This window comes from Fusarium solani (assembly GCF_023522795.1).
Source record: "Fusarium solani strain SB1 chromosome Unknown bctg00000006, whole genome shotgun sequence".
Classification (NCBI taxonomy): Eukaryota; Fungi; Ascomycota; class Sordariomycetes; order Hypocreales; family Nectriaceae; genus Fusarium; species Fusarium solani.
In genome coordinates this window covers 2,122,806-2,138,852 of record NW_027072151.1, presented here as the reverse complement: position 1 = coordinate 2,138,852, position 16,047 = coordinate 2,122,806, and the positions used below count along the sequence as shown (strand labels likewise).

The 16,047-nt window shown below is 53.6% G+C and overlaps 7 protein-coding genes across 7 annotated transcripts; 3 read left to right on the top strand and 4 right to left on the bottom strand.

The window, feature by feature from the left end:
- Positions 1-358: 358 nt before the first annotated feature.
- Positions 359-2,331, bottom strand: MRS44_010393 (uncharacterized protein; the record flags this gene model as incomplete). Its single annotated transcript, XM_065620103.1, has 3 exons — positions 359-1,198; positions 1,250-1,774; positions 1,843-2,331. 3 exons carry the CDS (start codon positions 2,329-2,331, stop codon positions 359-361), a joined length of 1,854 nt encoding a protein of 617 aa, XP_065476292.1.
- Positions 2,332-3,565: 1,234 nt separating this feature from the next.
- On the top strand, positions 3,566-5,729 carry MRS44_010392 (uncharacterized protein; the record flags this gene model as incomplete). Its single annotated transcript, XM_065620102.1, has 6 exons — positions 3,566-3,708; positions 3,767-4,508; positions 4,567-5,239; positions 5,289-5,409; positions 5,470-5,575; positions 5,676-5,729. The coding sequence occupies 6 exons, from the start codon at positions 3,566-3,568 to the stop codon at positions 5,727-5,729; spliced, it is 1,839 nt and encodes a 612-aa protein (XP_065476291.1).
- Positions 5,730-6,445: 716 nt separating this feature from the next.
- On the bottom strand, positions 6,446-8,104 carry MRS44_010391 (uncharacterized protein; the record flags this gene model as incomplete). Its single annotated transcript, XM_046269844.2, has 4 exons — positions 6,446-6,710; positions 6,770-7,732; positions 7,782-7,981; positions 8,033-8,104. The coding sequence occupies 4 exons, from the start codon at positions 8,102-8,104 to the stop codon at positions 6,446-6,448; spliced, it is 1,500 nt and encodes a 499-aa protein (XP_046131164.2).
- Positions 8,105-8,637: 533 nt separating this feature from the next.
- MRS44_010390 (uncharacterized protein) lies at positions 8,638-9,346 on the top strand (the record flags this gene model as incomplete). The annotated part of the gene is made up of 2 exons (XM_065620101.1): positions 8,638-8,836; positions 8,886-9,346. The coding sequence occupies 2 exons, from the start codon at positions 8,638-8,640 to the stop codon at positions 9,344-9,346; spliced, it is 660 nt and encodes a 219-aa protein (XP_065476290.1).
- A 664-nt stretch (positions 9,347-10,010) lies between these two features.
- On the bottom strand, positions 10,011-11,916 carry MRS44_010389 (uncharacterized protein; the record flags this gene model as incomplete). Its single annotated transcript, XM_065620100.1, has 5 exons — positions 10,011-10,768; positions 10,818-10,962; positions 11,018-11,265; positions 11,317-11,398; positions 11,551-11,916. The coding sequence occupies 5 exons, from the start codon at positions 11,914-11,916 to the stop codon at positions 10,011-10,013; spliced, it is 1,599 nt and encodes a 532-aa protein (XP_065476289.1).
- A 945-nt stretch (positions 11,917-12,861) lies between these two features.
- On the top strand, positions 12,862-13,989 carry MRS44_010388 (uncharacterized protein; the record flags this gene model as incomplete). Its single annotated transcript, XM_046269845.2, has 2 exons — positions 12,862-12,930; positions 13,069-13,989. The coding sequence occupies 2 exons, from the start codon at positions 12,862-12,864 to the stop codon at positions 13,987-13,989; spliced, it is 990 nt and encodes a 329-aa protein (XP_046131167.1).
- A 416-nt stretch (positions 13,990-14,405) lies between these two features.
- On the bottom strand, positions 14,406-15,613 carry MRS44_010387 (uncharacterized protein; the record flags this gene model as incomplete). Its single annotated transcript, XM_046281255.2, has 3 exons — positions 14,406-15,177; positions 15,224-15,328; positions 15,396-15,613. 3 exons carry the CDS (start codon positions 15,611-15,613, stop codon positions 14,406-14,408), a joined length of 1,095 nt encoding a protein of 364 aa, XP_046131168.1.
- Between the last annotated feature and the right edge of the window lie 434 nt (positions 15,614-16,047).

Genomic DNA, 16,047 nt, shown 5'->3' with positions numbered 1-16,047 from the left:
GCATACTATCTACCACTATGAACTCGCGAGTGAACCCATATTGGCAGCATGCACGCATTGTGAGCAATACGCCAGCCAACCTAACTCAAATCCCTGACCCAGCATGTATTCATCAGTGCATTCCATTCGTCTCCGTGACACATTCTCAGTACGCCAGTAATCAGGGACTACCTTGCAGTAGGCCAGGCAGCTCAAAATGTACATGGTTCAAAGACCAGCTCCGACCCCTTCCCGTTATACAAAAAAGCAACAAGACCCAGTTATGAACATTTTACATACGCCCTTCCAAAATGGATGCGCCTCTCCCGACGGGTGCGTGGTAAGAACCAATACTCTGAAAGCCCCTAGAAACATCATATTAGCTTGTGATCAGAGGGACAATTGAGCACTTCAAAACGTACTTGCTAAGATCAAACCCTCCTTCCTCCTCGACTTCAGCCGGTTCAGTGACCGGGTGTGGGCTGGACCTTTGGCGCCGCGATGGACTACTTGGAGGGGACTTGTTCCCGCGGGGAGGACTGCTGCTCTGTGGTGGCAGATCACCACCAGCCTTTGTAGGACTTATGTCATAACCCCCAAGCGGCTTCAATGGTGTGCTGCCAATGTCTGCGTACTTCCAGAAAGGCGCCGGTGAACTTGTCGGCATGTGTTGGCTGGGTCGTTGTGCTGTGCTTGGAGGTGCGAGTTTGGGGTGGACTCTTGGAGGCGCTGGTGTGACAAAGGATCCCCCGTCTTCTTGATACGAAGAGGTGAGTGTCGGTGACTGAGGTTGGTATACTGAGAATGACGAATCCCTTCCGGGGGTCTTCCTGGGGCGGGGGAGTGGACTTCCGTCGATAGTTAGAGTGGCATTTCTCCCAAATGATCGATCAGATGGCCGGTCCGGAGTCGACTGTGCGATTGGTAGCGACGATCTTGGAGGTGGTGAAGCTGGGGGTGAGGCCCTTCGCTTGCGAGCAGAGGGAGGCTCTCTTGATGCCATATCCCTGGGGCCATGAGTGATGTAGGCGAGCTGGCTGGGGGACGAGGGCGCAGACGATCCACGATGACCGCCGCGACCAACACGATAGGCATTCCGCACCATCTCCTCTCTAACTTCTGGGACAATTTGCCATTTCATGCCCTTGCCCGGCTCGTCTGTGGACCGAGCTACTTTGTCAAACGCCTTATTCAGAGACAGATTATGTCGGATCGAGTTCTAGGACTAGTCAGCAACCGAATGAGGGGTAGGCCCTTGGGAAGTTCTCACCTGCCAACCAGCAGCTTGCTGGTGACGATAGTAAGCGTAAGTGTTTGTAATGTATGTATAGATGCCATTCAAATTGAGCTTCCCATCGGGCGCGTTCAGGATGGCTTGTGTTATCATCTGGGCGTAGCTGTATTGTGGCTTAATGTGCTGGTTCTCGTCCTGGCTTAGGTCTACTCCGTTGGCCCCGATCATTACGGCCGGAGTGCTTGCGGCTGGTGATTTCGAATGGCTTTGAGCTGACGGTGGCGTGCCTGGGCGCTTGTATTCCGGCGGGGCCGGGGCGATGAGGGGTTGCCGGCGTGATGATCGCGACTGGGGTGAGTCCGCACTGAGGCCGGCGCGTTGGAGGAAGACCGGGTGGACGTTGAGGGGGGAGATCTCGGTAGGAAGAACGAACATCATCTCGACGTTGCCAATCTCGATGACTTCTCCGCTGGTGAGAGGGTGGGCGTGACCAGCCTTGAGCGGTTGGTTATCCACCTTGGCACCGTTGCGGCCTTTGACACGGAGGAACCACCTCTCATCCTTGGATTCGAAGAGATGGTAGCGTGTTCACGCGACACCATCTTGCTGGGGCCCAGATCAATGTGTACTTGGTCATCGTCGTCGGCTCCGGAGGCGGCGGCGTGGGATGCATGCGAGGTTTCGGGTGCTCGGCCGATATTCACGACCAACTTGGTGATGTAAAAGGTCCAGTCCTGGGCAGTAACCTTGGCGTAGGCCTTGACTCCGTCCCCGTTGGCCTGGTGGATAGCATTTGCGTGGTCTTTGCTGGCCTGTACAGGCTGGTTCCGGAGGTGCTGTGCGATTTGGGACACCAGTTGGTCGCCGTCGGGCGCGGGGGGTTCTTCCTCTTCTTGGACCTGCGTGAGAGGCTCAGTTGTCAGCGGGAGCGTGCGGGCAAGGCTGAGGCTGCGATCAAGGCAAGGCGCAGCCAGACAGTCGTTTCGTTTGCTACATACCTTCTTGCGACGCTTTGCTGGGCGGGTAGGTGAAGACTCTTGGATCTCGGCGGGTGAAGTGGCAGCTGCTTTACGCGGTTCGCGACGAGCCCTGGAGGCCCTCTTGGCCGAGGGCGGCATGATGCAAAGGCCGCGAGAGTGCAGCTACGAAGAGAGGATGCGTGATGGACAAAGGACAGAGTTGAAAGACGCAGCCGGCGACAGTTTTCTCCTTGAACCGGTTATCTCTCGCCCTTGAGGTCGCTATGGGGATGCGGGATGAGTCGTGTCGTCAATCAATGTATCGCCAACTATAGCAAATAAAATGCCCTTTAAAGTTCGTACCGCGTTTTCGCGTTGTACTTAGTGTCAGTAAGTGGCAGGGCCGTGACAGGGCAGGCAGGCTGGGATGTGGGTTCACGCCCCGGTCAATCGCATACTCGGACCCCGCTCAGTGCATGTCGGCCACTCACAGCGCCACAGCAGTAGCACGGTCAGCAGAGAATGAGGGCTGAGAGTGGCTGCATTTGCCTGTAAGGGGGCGCCAGTGCGGGCGAGCGTCAGCGGGAAAGCAGGCGGTTGGATGGTGCGCCAAGACTGATGTCTTACGTGCGTCTCAGGGGATCAGTGTCACTTAAGTGAATATCGCGAGACGATTTGCCTGCGATGTGATGCAATACAATATTTTTTATCACAAGCCCAGCCTCGTGCATGTCACTCATTCATCGTGACTATTCAAGGCAAATTCGCAAGAAGAAAATAAGCACCAAGGGAGCCCCTCATTGCGCATGCATTGAGAAATATTTATTTCCCAAATGAATTGCCTGATTCGGTAGTTCCCTCTTCCACTTTAGCAGCCCGGTACAGAGGCACACAAAATTCGAGGCCAGACGTACTGGACTCAGGAGTTGGACCCACTCTTCAAGCATTGGGATTCTGCCACCACCGCGTTTGTGCAGCCTCGCCGCGCCTCGTAAGAGCCAGTCCGAAGCGACTCTCTCACTCTGAGTTGCTCAACCTCGCTGTCCTCTTCACACCACAACAAATACCCGCGATATCCTGTTTCTTAGGCCATCCCTTACCTCCTTCAACCAGCCATCGCCAGTATTCGTTTACATACCAGAGTCCCAGCGCCCTCGCCTGCACGGCGTCTCCCTTGCGCTACCCTTGGAGAGAGGCTTGAAGGCCTGGGCTGCAGCAGAGTACCGCTGCCTTCGATCACACCAGCTGAATCGCTCCCTCGACCACGCCTTGGCTTCCAAGCTCTTCGTCATCACGCCGACCTCGATCCCCGCTCCGATCGCTCCCACCCTGACGTTCCTCTCCTCCGGCGCCGAATTCGCCGACCTCGACAGGTGCCTCTTGCGCCGAAGCCATGACTACCGATCAGGCTTACGGCGTCACGCCGCCCATCTCGTCACAGCTCCCTACTGATGCGGAATTGCGTGCCACTGATGCTCTCCTCGAGGAGCTGAAGCGTCAGAAGACATTTGAGAGTCCGGCAGACACGGCCAAGAGGTAGGTTGTGATGGTGTTTTGCAAATTGTAGCACGGGAACTGACAAATTTGGCTGTAGAGAGGAAGTTCTCGCGTCGATTCAAAATATCACCAACGCGTTCATCCGTCAAGTCGCTCAAGAAAAAGAACCCAAGAACGATGTCCTCATCCGCAATGCGCGAGGCAGGGTTTTCACCTATGGCAGCTACCGACTTGGTGTTTACGGCCCAGGATCCGATATCGATACCCTCATCGTTGCACCCAAATACGTCACTCGGGACGACTACTTCAAATACTTTCCCGATCTGCTCGTTTCAATGGCCCCCAAAGATGCCATCACCGGACTGGCCGTTGTGACGGACGCCTTTGTGCCCATCATCAAATTTGAGTACTCTGGCATAAGCATTGACTTGATTTTCTCTAGGATCATCCAGAAACAGCTCCCTCCCGAATTCAAGGATCTCAAGGACTCGGGCCTACTACGCGGGTTGGACGAGGCAGAGCTGCGATCGCTCAACGGCACACGAGTGACGGACGAAATCCTGACATTGGTACCCGAGCAGAGCACCTTCAAGCTTGCGCTGCGCGCCATCAAGCTTTGGGCACAACGACGCGCCGTCTACGCCAACATCATGGGTTTCCCCGGTGGTGTAGCTTGGGCAATGCTTGTCGCACGTGTCTGCCAGCTCTACCCCAAGGCTACGCCATCCGTGATCGTCAACAAGTTCTTCCTTGTCATAAGCCAGTGGCGCTGGCCGCAACCTGTGCTTCTCAAGCCCATCGAGAATGGGCCACTTCCCGTCCGAGTCTGGAACCCAAGAGTATGTCAAGAATCTTGTCAGCGATACCCCCAAGAATCCATTTCTAATCCTGTCTTAGCTATACAAGGGAGATTCGTTTCATCTGATGCCTGTCATCACCCCGGCCTATCCCTCCATGTGTGCAACTTTCAATATAACTCGCTCCTCTATGAGGGTCATTAACAGAGAGCTTCAGCGGGCGCTCCAGATATCCGAAAGCATCATGGTGGGCAAGCGTCCTTGGAGTGATCTCTTCGTCAAGCACACTTTCTTCACACAGGGTTACAAGTATTACATCTCTGTGATTTCTTCGGCCAAGACCAAGGAAGACCACAAGATCTGGTCTGGTTACGTTGAATCCAAGGTGCGAATGCTTGTACAGAAGCTGGAACAACATCCATCCATCGCGCTGGCCCATGCATTCAACAAGGGCTATGAGCGTCATCATCGGTGCCATAGCGATAAGGAAATCGCCGCTGTGCAAGACGGCAGCCTTGATTACTTGTGTACAGAAAAGACCGAGGAGACGCCTGTGGCCAAATCCGAACCAGCGGTAGCCGAACTGCCCATCAAGCCTGAATCTGAGGAGGACAGCAAGCCCATCAAGTCCGAACCCGAAACGACAGAGAGTGACGGCGTCGCCAAGGTTGAAGCTGTCAAGTCTGAGCCCTCTGATGAAGTCAAGCCTGTGGCACCCGGTGCGACTGACGTCTACACGACAACTCACTACATCGGTCTTGAACTGAGCGGAGGTATGTTTTGAGCGTCTATCCTTGAGTTGCGGGGATGCTGACTTGGCAGGTGCCAAATCTCTTGATCTATCTTACCAGGTTGAGGAGTTCAAGGAGCTCTGCACCTCGTGGCAGAAGTACAAGGATGAGCTGAAGACGACCGTGTCAATCGGCGTACAACACGTCCGGAAGTAAGTTGCAACATCACACCCCAGATACCAGTGCATCCTAGCTTGCTGACTTTCACACAGCTTCAACCTGCCAGATGACGTCTTTGACGCTGACGAGAAGAAGCCCCAAAGAAAGCCTGCGGGCGCTAAGGGCGCGGCAAACGGCAAGAAACGCGGACCTCCAGAGGTATTTGATTCTTGTCGACGAGATCCCCCTCGGTCGCCAAGATGCGTCGTCGTCGACGGCAAGGCCCCTCAAGCGATGGGACAAACTAATGGATCGATAGGAAAACCCCCCTCCCGCCAAGAGACAACAGGCCTCGGTTGCGGCCGCTGGCTGAGTATACCATCTCGCATCCCCAGAATGTCTACTTGACAGATGTTGACTCGAAAGAAGTTGACTTGACTCTGTGTGGACCACACAAACACACTCTCGAAATCCCGGCAAGTCCATAAAAGGCTTGGCATCGTGGCTTCACAAGCCAATAACCGTACTAACATAAAACAAAAAGAACAAAAAAAGATAAGGGGGAAAGACTTTCTCATCTTGACTGATCTGCTTGGCTCGGAGGGCTCGCAGGCAGTCACAAATATCAACCCATTGCTGGTGGCATCACGTGAATGACAGGTTGAATAATTCACATTAATACCTATCTCAGCAGAGGCACGTATCGTATCGCGTGCAAAGAGGGCAACTAGCCTAGACAACAGTCGCGTCTTGCGACGACATGAGGAGTCCAGGGGGCGGCGTTCCGAGGGCTCCGAGCACTTCTTTTTGAAGCATTTGAGCAATTCCATATTTGCTCCTGTAACTAGGAAGATCACTTTACTAGATCAATACAAGCGTGTTTGAGGCCTAATGGGCCTCATCAAACTCATTCATCGAGTGTCACGTCGTGTTGCAAAGACCAGTGTGCATGAGTTGCTTGATCCAACCTGACATGATCGATGGAATGGATGCCAACCAAAGGCTATTCGCTCTAAGCAGCATACCTGCTGGCGGCTGCATCATGAGCAGAATGCTATGCGGCCTTGTCATCCACATGGCAACATCCTTTCACAGATCGTCATCGTCCTCATCGCTGCCGCTGAACCAGCCTTCCTGGTAGGCGTCTGCAAGCTCAGCCAGTCCGTTACTCAAGTCTTCTCTTTCGTTAAGCGCCACGAGCCGTGCCGATTCAGACCGTAATGTCCTGATCCGCTGTACCATGGAGCTGTTGGTGGAAAGGGTGGTCTGCACACCAATGTTGGGTTGCCCTGCGACTCGAGAATAGATCTGTGGGTAGGCATCCAACAGAGGGAATCGGAGAGATGAATCATATCTAGGCGATGAGAGTCAGTACGAGTCCTCTTGCGAGGCATGCAAATGGGTGTTACATACTTGCGAACAACGGGGTTGCCAATGATTGGCCGTTGACCCTGACCGAGGTGTCCAGCTTCATCCTGGTCTGCATTCTCCAGAGGATCCAAGTCTCGGCAAGACAGGATCGCGCCAAATATGTGCTTGTGCGTATCTCGTCGTTGAACATGCTGCCTATTCCACTGCCGTCCTACTTGGAAGAAGTCGACATCGATGCGGCTGTCTTCGGGGGCATCTTTGGTGGTTGCCAGAGACATGTGCATGCTCGCCAGGGGCTGGTTGCCAGCCGCATTCAGACTCTCGGCCAAGTCATCTAGAGAAGCCGGCTGGTCAACAGAGCCCTGTGATAGGCGCGATGGCAGAGTAGCAGTCTCTATTCCTGCCGCCATAAGAGCAGATGTGTGCCATGCCGAGCGGCGATCCATGGACACGCCAGCTGACAGGTCATTCTCGGGCAGAGCCAACGGTACCAGAGTCGAGGCTTGAGTACAGAGTTGCTCAACACTGTGAGCTAGGTTTGCCAGTCGCAACTGGCGCTTGGCTCTGGGGATGTCAAGCAGAGGACTCTGTAGACCCCAGGTCCAGATACAGGACTTGGGGAACTCGTCCCGCAGCGACTCAAGATACGAGGACGAGAAGCCACCCCAAGCGTCGTCGATGGTAGTAAACACCTGGATCCCTTGTAACCGGTCGCACTCCTCCGCAAAGGGACGAAAGTCCCGATCCACGAGCTCATGCTCCTTGTCGAGGACGGAGAACAGCTCAGTGCCCATGGAGAAGCGCTCAAAGGGCATGGTTGTGGAGTTTAGCTCAAAGTCGTAGAGCTGGACAAGAGACCGAGGGTGAAAGAAGACGCGGGAGAAGTCAGACCAGTATCTCACGGTGGACGTCGTCAGTTGGGGAGGTTCCGTGCCTGCGTCCAGACTTTGCTGGTAAGCGCTGGGGTCGATGGGTGTCTGCTTGTGGACGACAGATTGGCCTGACCTAGGAGTTGTAAGCCTTGGGTTCATGCCCTTCCTGAGCAGCAACTCACCATAGAGAGGCTGCATCGACCTCCGACTCTGCCTCATAGAGGGCGTTGATCTTGCGCAAAGAGCCAAAGCCGCCTTTGAGGTCATAGATGACTGTCCGTGGGAGAAATGTTTCGGAGCCATCAGCACCTACGCCAGCTCTCCAGTGAACATTATGGTCCACAGGTGACGTTTCGTCCGCTGAATACGTGAAATATGATTCCTAGCTTTGTGTTAGTGATGCTTCGTATCTGTGCTCAAATACTGTTCTTACCTGAGCATTCCAGAAGTGGGTGGCCGCATAGTTACTCAGCTGGCCGAGCTGGAGGCTGATGATCTCACGCATCGGATATCGTCAGTATGAAGAGTTGGATAAAATATATAAATATATCTCATGCAAAAAGGTCTGGAAATGAAAGGACGAAGGGACAAATGTTGCCACTATGCACAGCTCATAAACTCAATAATCAAGCATTTTCACATGGTGTTTCCATAATCTGACCCTACACAAACGCATTTGGGTGGGTGGGAAAATCCGGCATTTTGTTAGCTTATCTAATCATGTCACCAGCTTCAAGCATTTCAAAGGTCTAGATGAGTGTAATTAATGTCAATCAACATGTTATCGCAGTAATTTTCTACCTGTAAAACGTATGGTTTGGAGCGCCTTATCAAAGACATGATCACTTAATTCAGCATGGTCGGTCAAGGGAGGCGCATTATGTCATTGGAGAGGTGGCACACTTACACCACCTCGGATATCACGAGACTCAAAAGCAACAACTCACCTCGCACAACGACAACCTATCTACCTCTCTCACCCACGAATCACCCTTACAAACCGAATACAAACCTGTATACATAATCACAGCAGGAGAAATGTCCCAAGCCACTCCAGCAGATAGCAATACCGGCAACACCGGGTTCTGGAAGGAGCTCGAGTCTTGGAAGACGCCCGAGGCCAAAGAAGTCGGTCCTCCCGTCGAGGTCGGATCCAAAGCGCCTTGGATGGCCGAGCTTCGCCTTCCAGATGGAAAACCTACTCTGGTCGTCTTCCTCCGTCACTGCGGATGTCCTTGTATGTGTACCCTGATCTCAACCCATACCCGCTAGTATCCGCAGCTCAGCGCTCAGCGCTCACCATCAACCAGTCGCCGAAAAAACCTTCAAGTCCCTCGCGACCCTCTCAGAAGAACACCACCAAGTCCACTGCATCGCCGTCTCCCACTCCTCGGCGGAAGCCACAGATCACTGGCTCCCCCAGGTCGGCGGCAGCTGGGACGTGGACGTGATCATTGACGAGGGCCGCGACATTTACGCCAAATGGGGCCTCGGCATCTCCTCGACATGGCACGCCGTGAACCCGGTGACGCTGTGGTCCGTATTCAGCCTCGGGAAGAACGAGGGCATCTGGAACCGGCCGACTGAGAGCGGCTCGCGGTGGCAGACGAGTGGCGCTTTTGCTGTGGATCGTGATGGCACTATCCGATGGGCTCATGTTTCTCGAACAGCGGATGACGTTCCAGATCTCCAGGCTGCGGCCACTGCCCTTGGATTTTCACCCAAAGCCGCCAAGAAGTCCCACTGAGACTTGAGTCAAGAACCATCTTGTCCGATATGAGGTACATCACTCGGCAATAGGTCGCAGAGCGTGGGTCCTCATGCCATGGCAACTATAGGTGGACACTCGCATACAAGAGCATCATCTACCTTCGTTGACACAGTTCTCGTTAAGGAAGTTCCTGAAAAGGGGCACCGTGGTCCTGCTAATGCGACGATAGAACCGCTTCAAAGTGAGAAGTGATCCCTAGGAAACGTCACTCAGCATTGCTGATAGCAAGGGGAGAGGTGCTCGCAGGGAGGACACGGCTTTCTACAGTGTTCAAGGAGGCTGATCTAGTTGAATAATCTCAGGATTTCTGGCAATACATTCATCATTAAAGCAAGGGCTTATATAGTAATCGGTCCAAAAGAAGTAGTGTATTTGGGGGTATCTTGCAAATCCGGCACACATCGTTTCCAGCACCCCTACATTCCATCAGGCTCACAAAGGAACCTGTACATATCCCGGCCAACACCATTTTCTCGTAGTGATGGCCTTAACAACCACACCCACCCTTAAAGAGGCAACAGCATGTTCAGCTGACCTACCTCCATCCCCATCCTTTTCGTCCCGACAATGGAGCAAACGCCGTCTGCCCAGTTGGAGTGAATTAGTCGAGAAAGAACCAAGCCGATCAAACCGAAACTGCTCACCATCTCCAGCGCAAACATGCCCTTTTGCTTGAGTTTCCCCCTATCTGCAACAGCCCAAGCGGATCTTGATGAGTAGGCGTCTTGGTGTTTCGCTTCTTCGGTCGTCGTTGCTGGTTCCCGTCCGGGGTAAGTCGTACAAGGGATGACTCGTACGCAGGAGCGTTTGAGTTCGACCTTTCCTCCATCAGATGGTAAAGTCGTTCCGAGTGGAGACTTTGCCGTAAATTGTTGGCCCAGTTGTACAGCTCCAGTCGTTCCCAGCTCTGAGATTGCCGGAAGGGGCGCAGCCTCAAGGCACTCTGAGGAACGGTTCGAGACACCATGCAACCGCTGGAAAGAGCACTCTGAAGAAGACTATCGCCATGGTCACGGCGCCACTTGACGCATTTAATAGCTGCAGCATGGCGTAGCCGAGCACTACCATCCAGTGAGAAGATGTGGTCGACGAGCCTGCTTAGGTCTGTTGGGACAAGGGGTGGGTTGTATTCCGAGTTCATTAGGACGCTGGCGTCCATGGTATCGTAGTCAGTTTGGGTTTTGGTCGAGATGGCGTAAACTCGGGAGGCTTCGTCGGATGGTTCAGGGCCGTCGAAGGAGAAATAGTCGATATTTTCATTCGCCAACTGCTTCGCAACTCGCTGTCTGATGTGCTCAATCTCTTCTGCGGCGAGCTCATCAGCACGGGTTAGGACGGGTATAACGTTAGTCATCCCCTGAGCGTGCTTGATATATTGCACATCCTCCCGTGTAAGACCTAGAATATGTTTAGTAGGCTTGGTCGTGTTGTAAATGAAGAGACTCACCATTGTGGGGGATAAGATAGAGCAAAGCATCCACAACTGGGACACCTCCAGAGTTGACCAGAGCCAGCAAATCGGAATCCGCCATAGGCTTGCTCATGAGAGATGCCAGGTGAGACTCGACATAATGTAGGTCACGCCAAGGCCCCTAAGCGAGTTGTCAGCACATTATATGTTACAGGCGAGATAATGTGAGAACGTACAGAGGCGCCGTGCTGATGCCTGGGGCTTTCAACAAAGCAAACATTTCTATCCAGGACATCACCAGTAGTTGAGATACGTCTCCGCGTGGTAACTGTGAGGTCAGAGTCGGATCGCCACCATGGATGAGGCCTTGAACTGGCATATGTTTCAGTTGCATGCACTACGTTGCTGTTCTCTATTGGGTCCATGTGGACGATGTGCTCGCAACGTTGTGCCAAGGTCTTGATGAGTGAGGTTTTACCAATACCTGAAATATGGTTAGTCTTTTAAATGTCGCTACTTTCATGGCTAGACATACCGTTCCGACCTGACACCATAATCTTCAGCTTGCCTAGTGACTTGCCCACTTCGGAAAGGGACGACGGTGTGGCACCGTCAGGCTGGGCATGATTAGCTGGGGGATGGAGGTGTCATGACCCTGGTTGTCGGCCATGTCGGTCTCTGGTAAAGATGCGTCGTCTTGCAGGGAGTCGCTTGGACATTCGATGGAAGGTCCAGCAAGTGAATAACTCCGAGAGGAACCACTTAGTACAGATTCAGGTCGTGAGAGGCCGATCAAGGACGGAGTGCTCAATCGTGAAGGGAGAACCAAGGGATCCTGCTCGACTATCGATTCCTCTGATTCCGAGGTTGAAGATGGAACCTTGTCGGTGCGAGCGGGTGAAGGCCTTCGGCGCGGGGTTGACGGCTCGCGTGCGCTACGGCTGCGCTTGCGACGATCGGCTTGCTGGCGGAATCTTGGACGAGAGCGATCTCGGCGAGCGTCGAGGTCGGCCTCGCTGGTGATGAAGCACGAGGTGGGAGCAGTCGAGGGACCGCAGACAAGACTGTCTGGCCGGCCTGAGCGACCCGAGGCTTGGTTATTGAGGGGGTGGTTCGCAGGCAAGACAGGTCTCATGGTGCAGAGGGAGGCGAGCTGGCTCGCGATGCAGGGATGCTGTTGGTGTATATCTGGCAAAGGGAGGGTTGTCCCATCTACAGCACCTCGCCGGCGAGAAACAGTAGCAGGTGGACAAAGAAGCAGTCAGGAGGAATATCACAGGACGAAGGAGAACGAGTTGCAGTATTTCAAGTTGAAGTTAAGGAGTTGTCAAGTCAGACACGGGAGATGCGGGAAAGTAGCGTAGCTCGATGACGATGGCTTGATATCGCAAGGGGGTTATGTGATAGCGCTCCAGCTGGGCTGTTAGGAGACACGGGGCATGGGGCGATAAGCCATCTACACCATACACGGCAGGTGGGGGTGTGTGGGGCCTGACTGAATGGGTGCGCGTGCGCCTATGTCGGCGGCGCCATTCGTACTCTGTTGAGTGATGAGCGTGGCCCGTGACATTGGATCTTCCCTCTGGTGTTGAGATTGGCACTCGGTGTGAATAGTTGACACGCTTACACGCACTATATCGCTGTAGCGGGTCAATAACCTTTCCCCTTTCGCTGTCGGGTCCATCCCTTCGGCCCCTCAGAGGGGCTGCTCTGCTCTCCCCCTCCATCTCAGGCGGCAACTACGAGGAAAGGCTGCGCGAGTCGAAAAGCGACCAGGGCGAGAAAAAGAGGGCGACTTTGCTACTCCGTCACCAACACCAGGCAGCTCCAGGGAGAAGGAAATCATCTCTTGCTTTCTTCTTTGCTAATTTCTTCATTCCCGGGACCCTCCGACTTCCTTTTGACACCCTCTACAAGTGTTCGAGTCCCGAGTTCCAACCCAAAAGTCAAAGTCGGTGACACGCCATTCCTCAACCGCCAGCCGAACATCCACCCACCGCTCGCTACCCAAACGTTTGCTGTTGCCGCCTCACCCTCTCTTTTATCCACCAGAACCTCTTTGCACAAGGAACGATTCATCATGGACGGAAAGCGACACCCCAGCTCGTTCCAGCAGCTCGAGAAGCTCGGCGAGGGTACCTATGCCACGGTGAGTTTGCGCTGATCATTCAAGCTTCAACCTCCCGCCCTTGCCCCATCATCCACCACACCCTATGTCGCTGCTAGTTTCTTCCTATATGATGCGCGATACAGAGACTCTTGATTGCTGATGCGTTATGCGATACAGGTTTTCAAAGGGCGTAACAGGCAAACTGGAGAGCTCGTGGCGCTCAAGGAAATCCATCTCGATTCCGAAGAGGGCACCCCGTCGACCGCCATCCGAGAGATTTCCCTGATGAAGGAGCTCAAGCACGAGAACATTGTTGGACTGCACGATGTCATTCACACAGAGAACAAGCTCATGCTCGTCTTTGAGTACATGGACGGCGATCTTAAAAGATACATGGACACCCACGGCGAGCGCGGCGCCCTCAAGCCTGCCACCATCAAGTCGTTCATGTACCAACTTCTCAAGGGTATTGACTTCTGCCACCAGAACCGTGTCCTTCACCGCGATCTGAAGCCCCAGAACCTGCTCATCAACAGCAAGGGTCTGCTCAAGCTTGGTGACTTCGGTCTTGCCCGCGCCTTTGGCATCCCCGTCAACACCTTCTCCAACGAAGTCGTCACCCTATGGTACCGTGCCCCCGATGTTTTGCTTGGTAGCCGAACATACAACACAAGCATCGACATCTGGTCTGCCGGCTGTATCATGGCCGAAATGTTCACCGGCAGGCCGCTATTCCCTGGAACCACCAATGAGGACCAGATCATCCGCATCTTCCGCATTATGGGGACTCCCACAGAGCGAACCTGGCCCGGCATTACTCAGTTTCCCGAGTACAAGCCGACTTTCCAGATGTACGCTACCCAGGACCTCCGGAACATTCTCCCGGCCATTGACTCAACCGGTATCGATCTGCTGCAAAGGATGCTCCAGCTTCGACCAGAGTTGCGAATCAGTGCCCACGAGGCCCTCCAGCATGCTTGGTTCAGTGATCTGTTGATGCACCCCCAGCAACAACAGCAACAGCAACAGCAAGCTCTTCAGGCACAGGCCCGTGCCTATCCCCAGTCGGTCCCAGGCCAAGGTTTCGATGCCTACTAGATTTTTTTGGACAAACCGCAGCGCCTCGGCGGACTCAGCTTGAGCGTATTCACAAATTGCTAGCTCTGTCTATGTGCTCACTGTTTAAGCTCCTTGGATCTAGTTGCGCGGATGATGCAGCAACCTCAAAACTATGGAATTATTATGTAACGAATGCAAGCACTACGGAGTTCGGGGTCAGCATGGATTAGAAAGGGGCGCGAAAGAAGTTGGATCATGGTGATTGATTGATGGCAGCGTGGCTGGTGTCGTTATTACTTGCTGTCGTCGTTTGACAACCAACCAGAATCAACTAATATCGAGTTGCGAAGGGCGACTTTTCATTTTCTTTGGCATGGCATGGGATTCTCTTTGCTTCAGCGAATTGGACGAGCTTATTTGTGTTTTGGGATTTTTACTTGTTTCTCTTTTTCTGTTCAGTGTCTATTAACAAGACTCCCATCAACGGGGCTCTTGTATTTCTTCTTGTGAGGATCTTTGGCCCATGTTTCTGCCAGAGCGGCTGTGCCATCCTCTTCGGCTGGGAAGCCTATGCTCTCTCGCAACTTTTCGACTTCGTCCCTTACACGCTTGGCCACGGAGACCCTGAGCTCCCTGGCTTCCGGACTATCCCTGAGCAACTCTGGATCTCCCTTTTCAACAAGCTTCTTCCATGCCGCCCGCTGGTGGCCAAAGACTTGGTCAACATCTGTTGGCTCACCAATCACTATCCTGACCTTGTTTCCGATGCGTGGTAAGAACCTCGGGAAGCCCCTATCCTCGGCCATGATATGTTGAGTCCCATGGACGAACATGGGGATGAACTCAGGGGCCGGGTCGCTTTCGAGTATCAAGCGAGATACACCCCACTTGAAATATCGTAGTCCACTATCCGGACTCTGGTGGCAACAGGCCTCGGGGAAGACGTGAAGCCAGGCATTTCGGTTGGCTGAGAAGGCGGCGGGTGCTGTGAAGTTGTCGACACCATTGGTAGAGAAGAAAAGGGGTTCGGGGACAGGAGGAGCTGGTGTTGGAGGTGGAACTGTGGCCAGGGCCGAGTCTGAGGCTGTTGACCAGGATGATGGAGATGGACCAGAGAGGAGCTTGATGGCTTGAGTCATTGTTGGCTGGTATAAGCCGCCATACGGAGAGTGCCATAACCTATGAGTGGGAAGTACTTGGCCAAGCATGAAGAATGTCGACGTGGCCCTGTACTGATCAGCCTTTGCGCACTCATCGAGACCTTGGGACTCACTTGTTCTTGAAGCAAATGTCGTGGGCGCCGAGGCCCCATCGCATATTAGCACCGTCAAAAGCGTAGCGGAACGGCAAAATGCCCCAGATTAGAGGATCGTCGAGTCTAAAGAATGAATTCAATTCATGGTTAGTGAGAGTAAAAATATTGCGCTTCAATGAGATTCACATACACGGCGACATGGTTACACACTGTCAGCAACCCGCGCTCACGGCCTTGAGTTTTCCGCCGCTCAAGCACACCCAGCAATCCATCCAGCCCTCGCACTTCAAGGTCGTTCAGGCCGTACATGAACCCTCTCGTGAGCATGCTCACACAGCCCATCAGGGCCGTCGAGGTCATGCGCCATGGCAAACTCGGCTGGGCGGGAGGAGGATCGGAGTCGGACATGACGTCGAAGACGGGCTGGCGAGAAACGTGAGCTAGCTCACGCCTCGTCCAGCAGCAATTGAATAGAAGAAACCCCGTTCAATTGGGTGAATCGACCGATTCGAGTTGGTGAGAATGAGTTATACAACAAGTATATAATTGAGAATAGTTCTGCGCGACGGGGAGACGCGGACTCATGACGGACCCACCGCCAACTTTTTCCGGCCTACCCTGGAGAATAACGTGCTTCGTCTGGGGCAGCTCATCGGTGTCTTCCTAACCTCGACATTCATTTCTCTTATATATTCAACAACGCTTGCTCTGGACTTCAAATTCGCGTCGGCGTCCTCTTTGATACCCCCATACTATAATTGACTCACGAAATTCCCGATCGCGACATCCAAAAGGACGAGTTCCTCCTTATCCTCGAAGCAAACATCGACGTCACCATACGA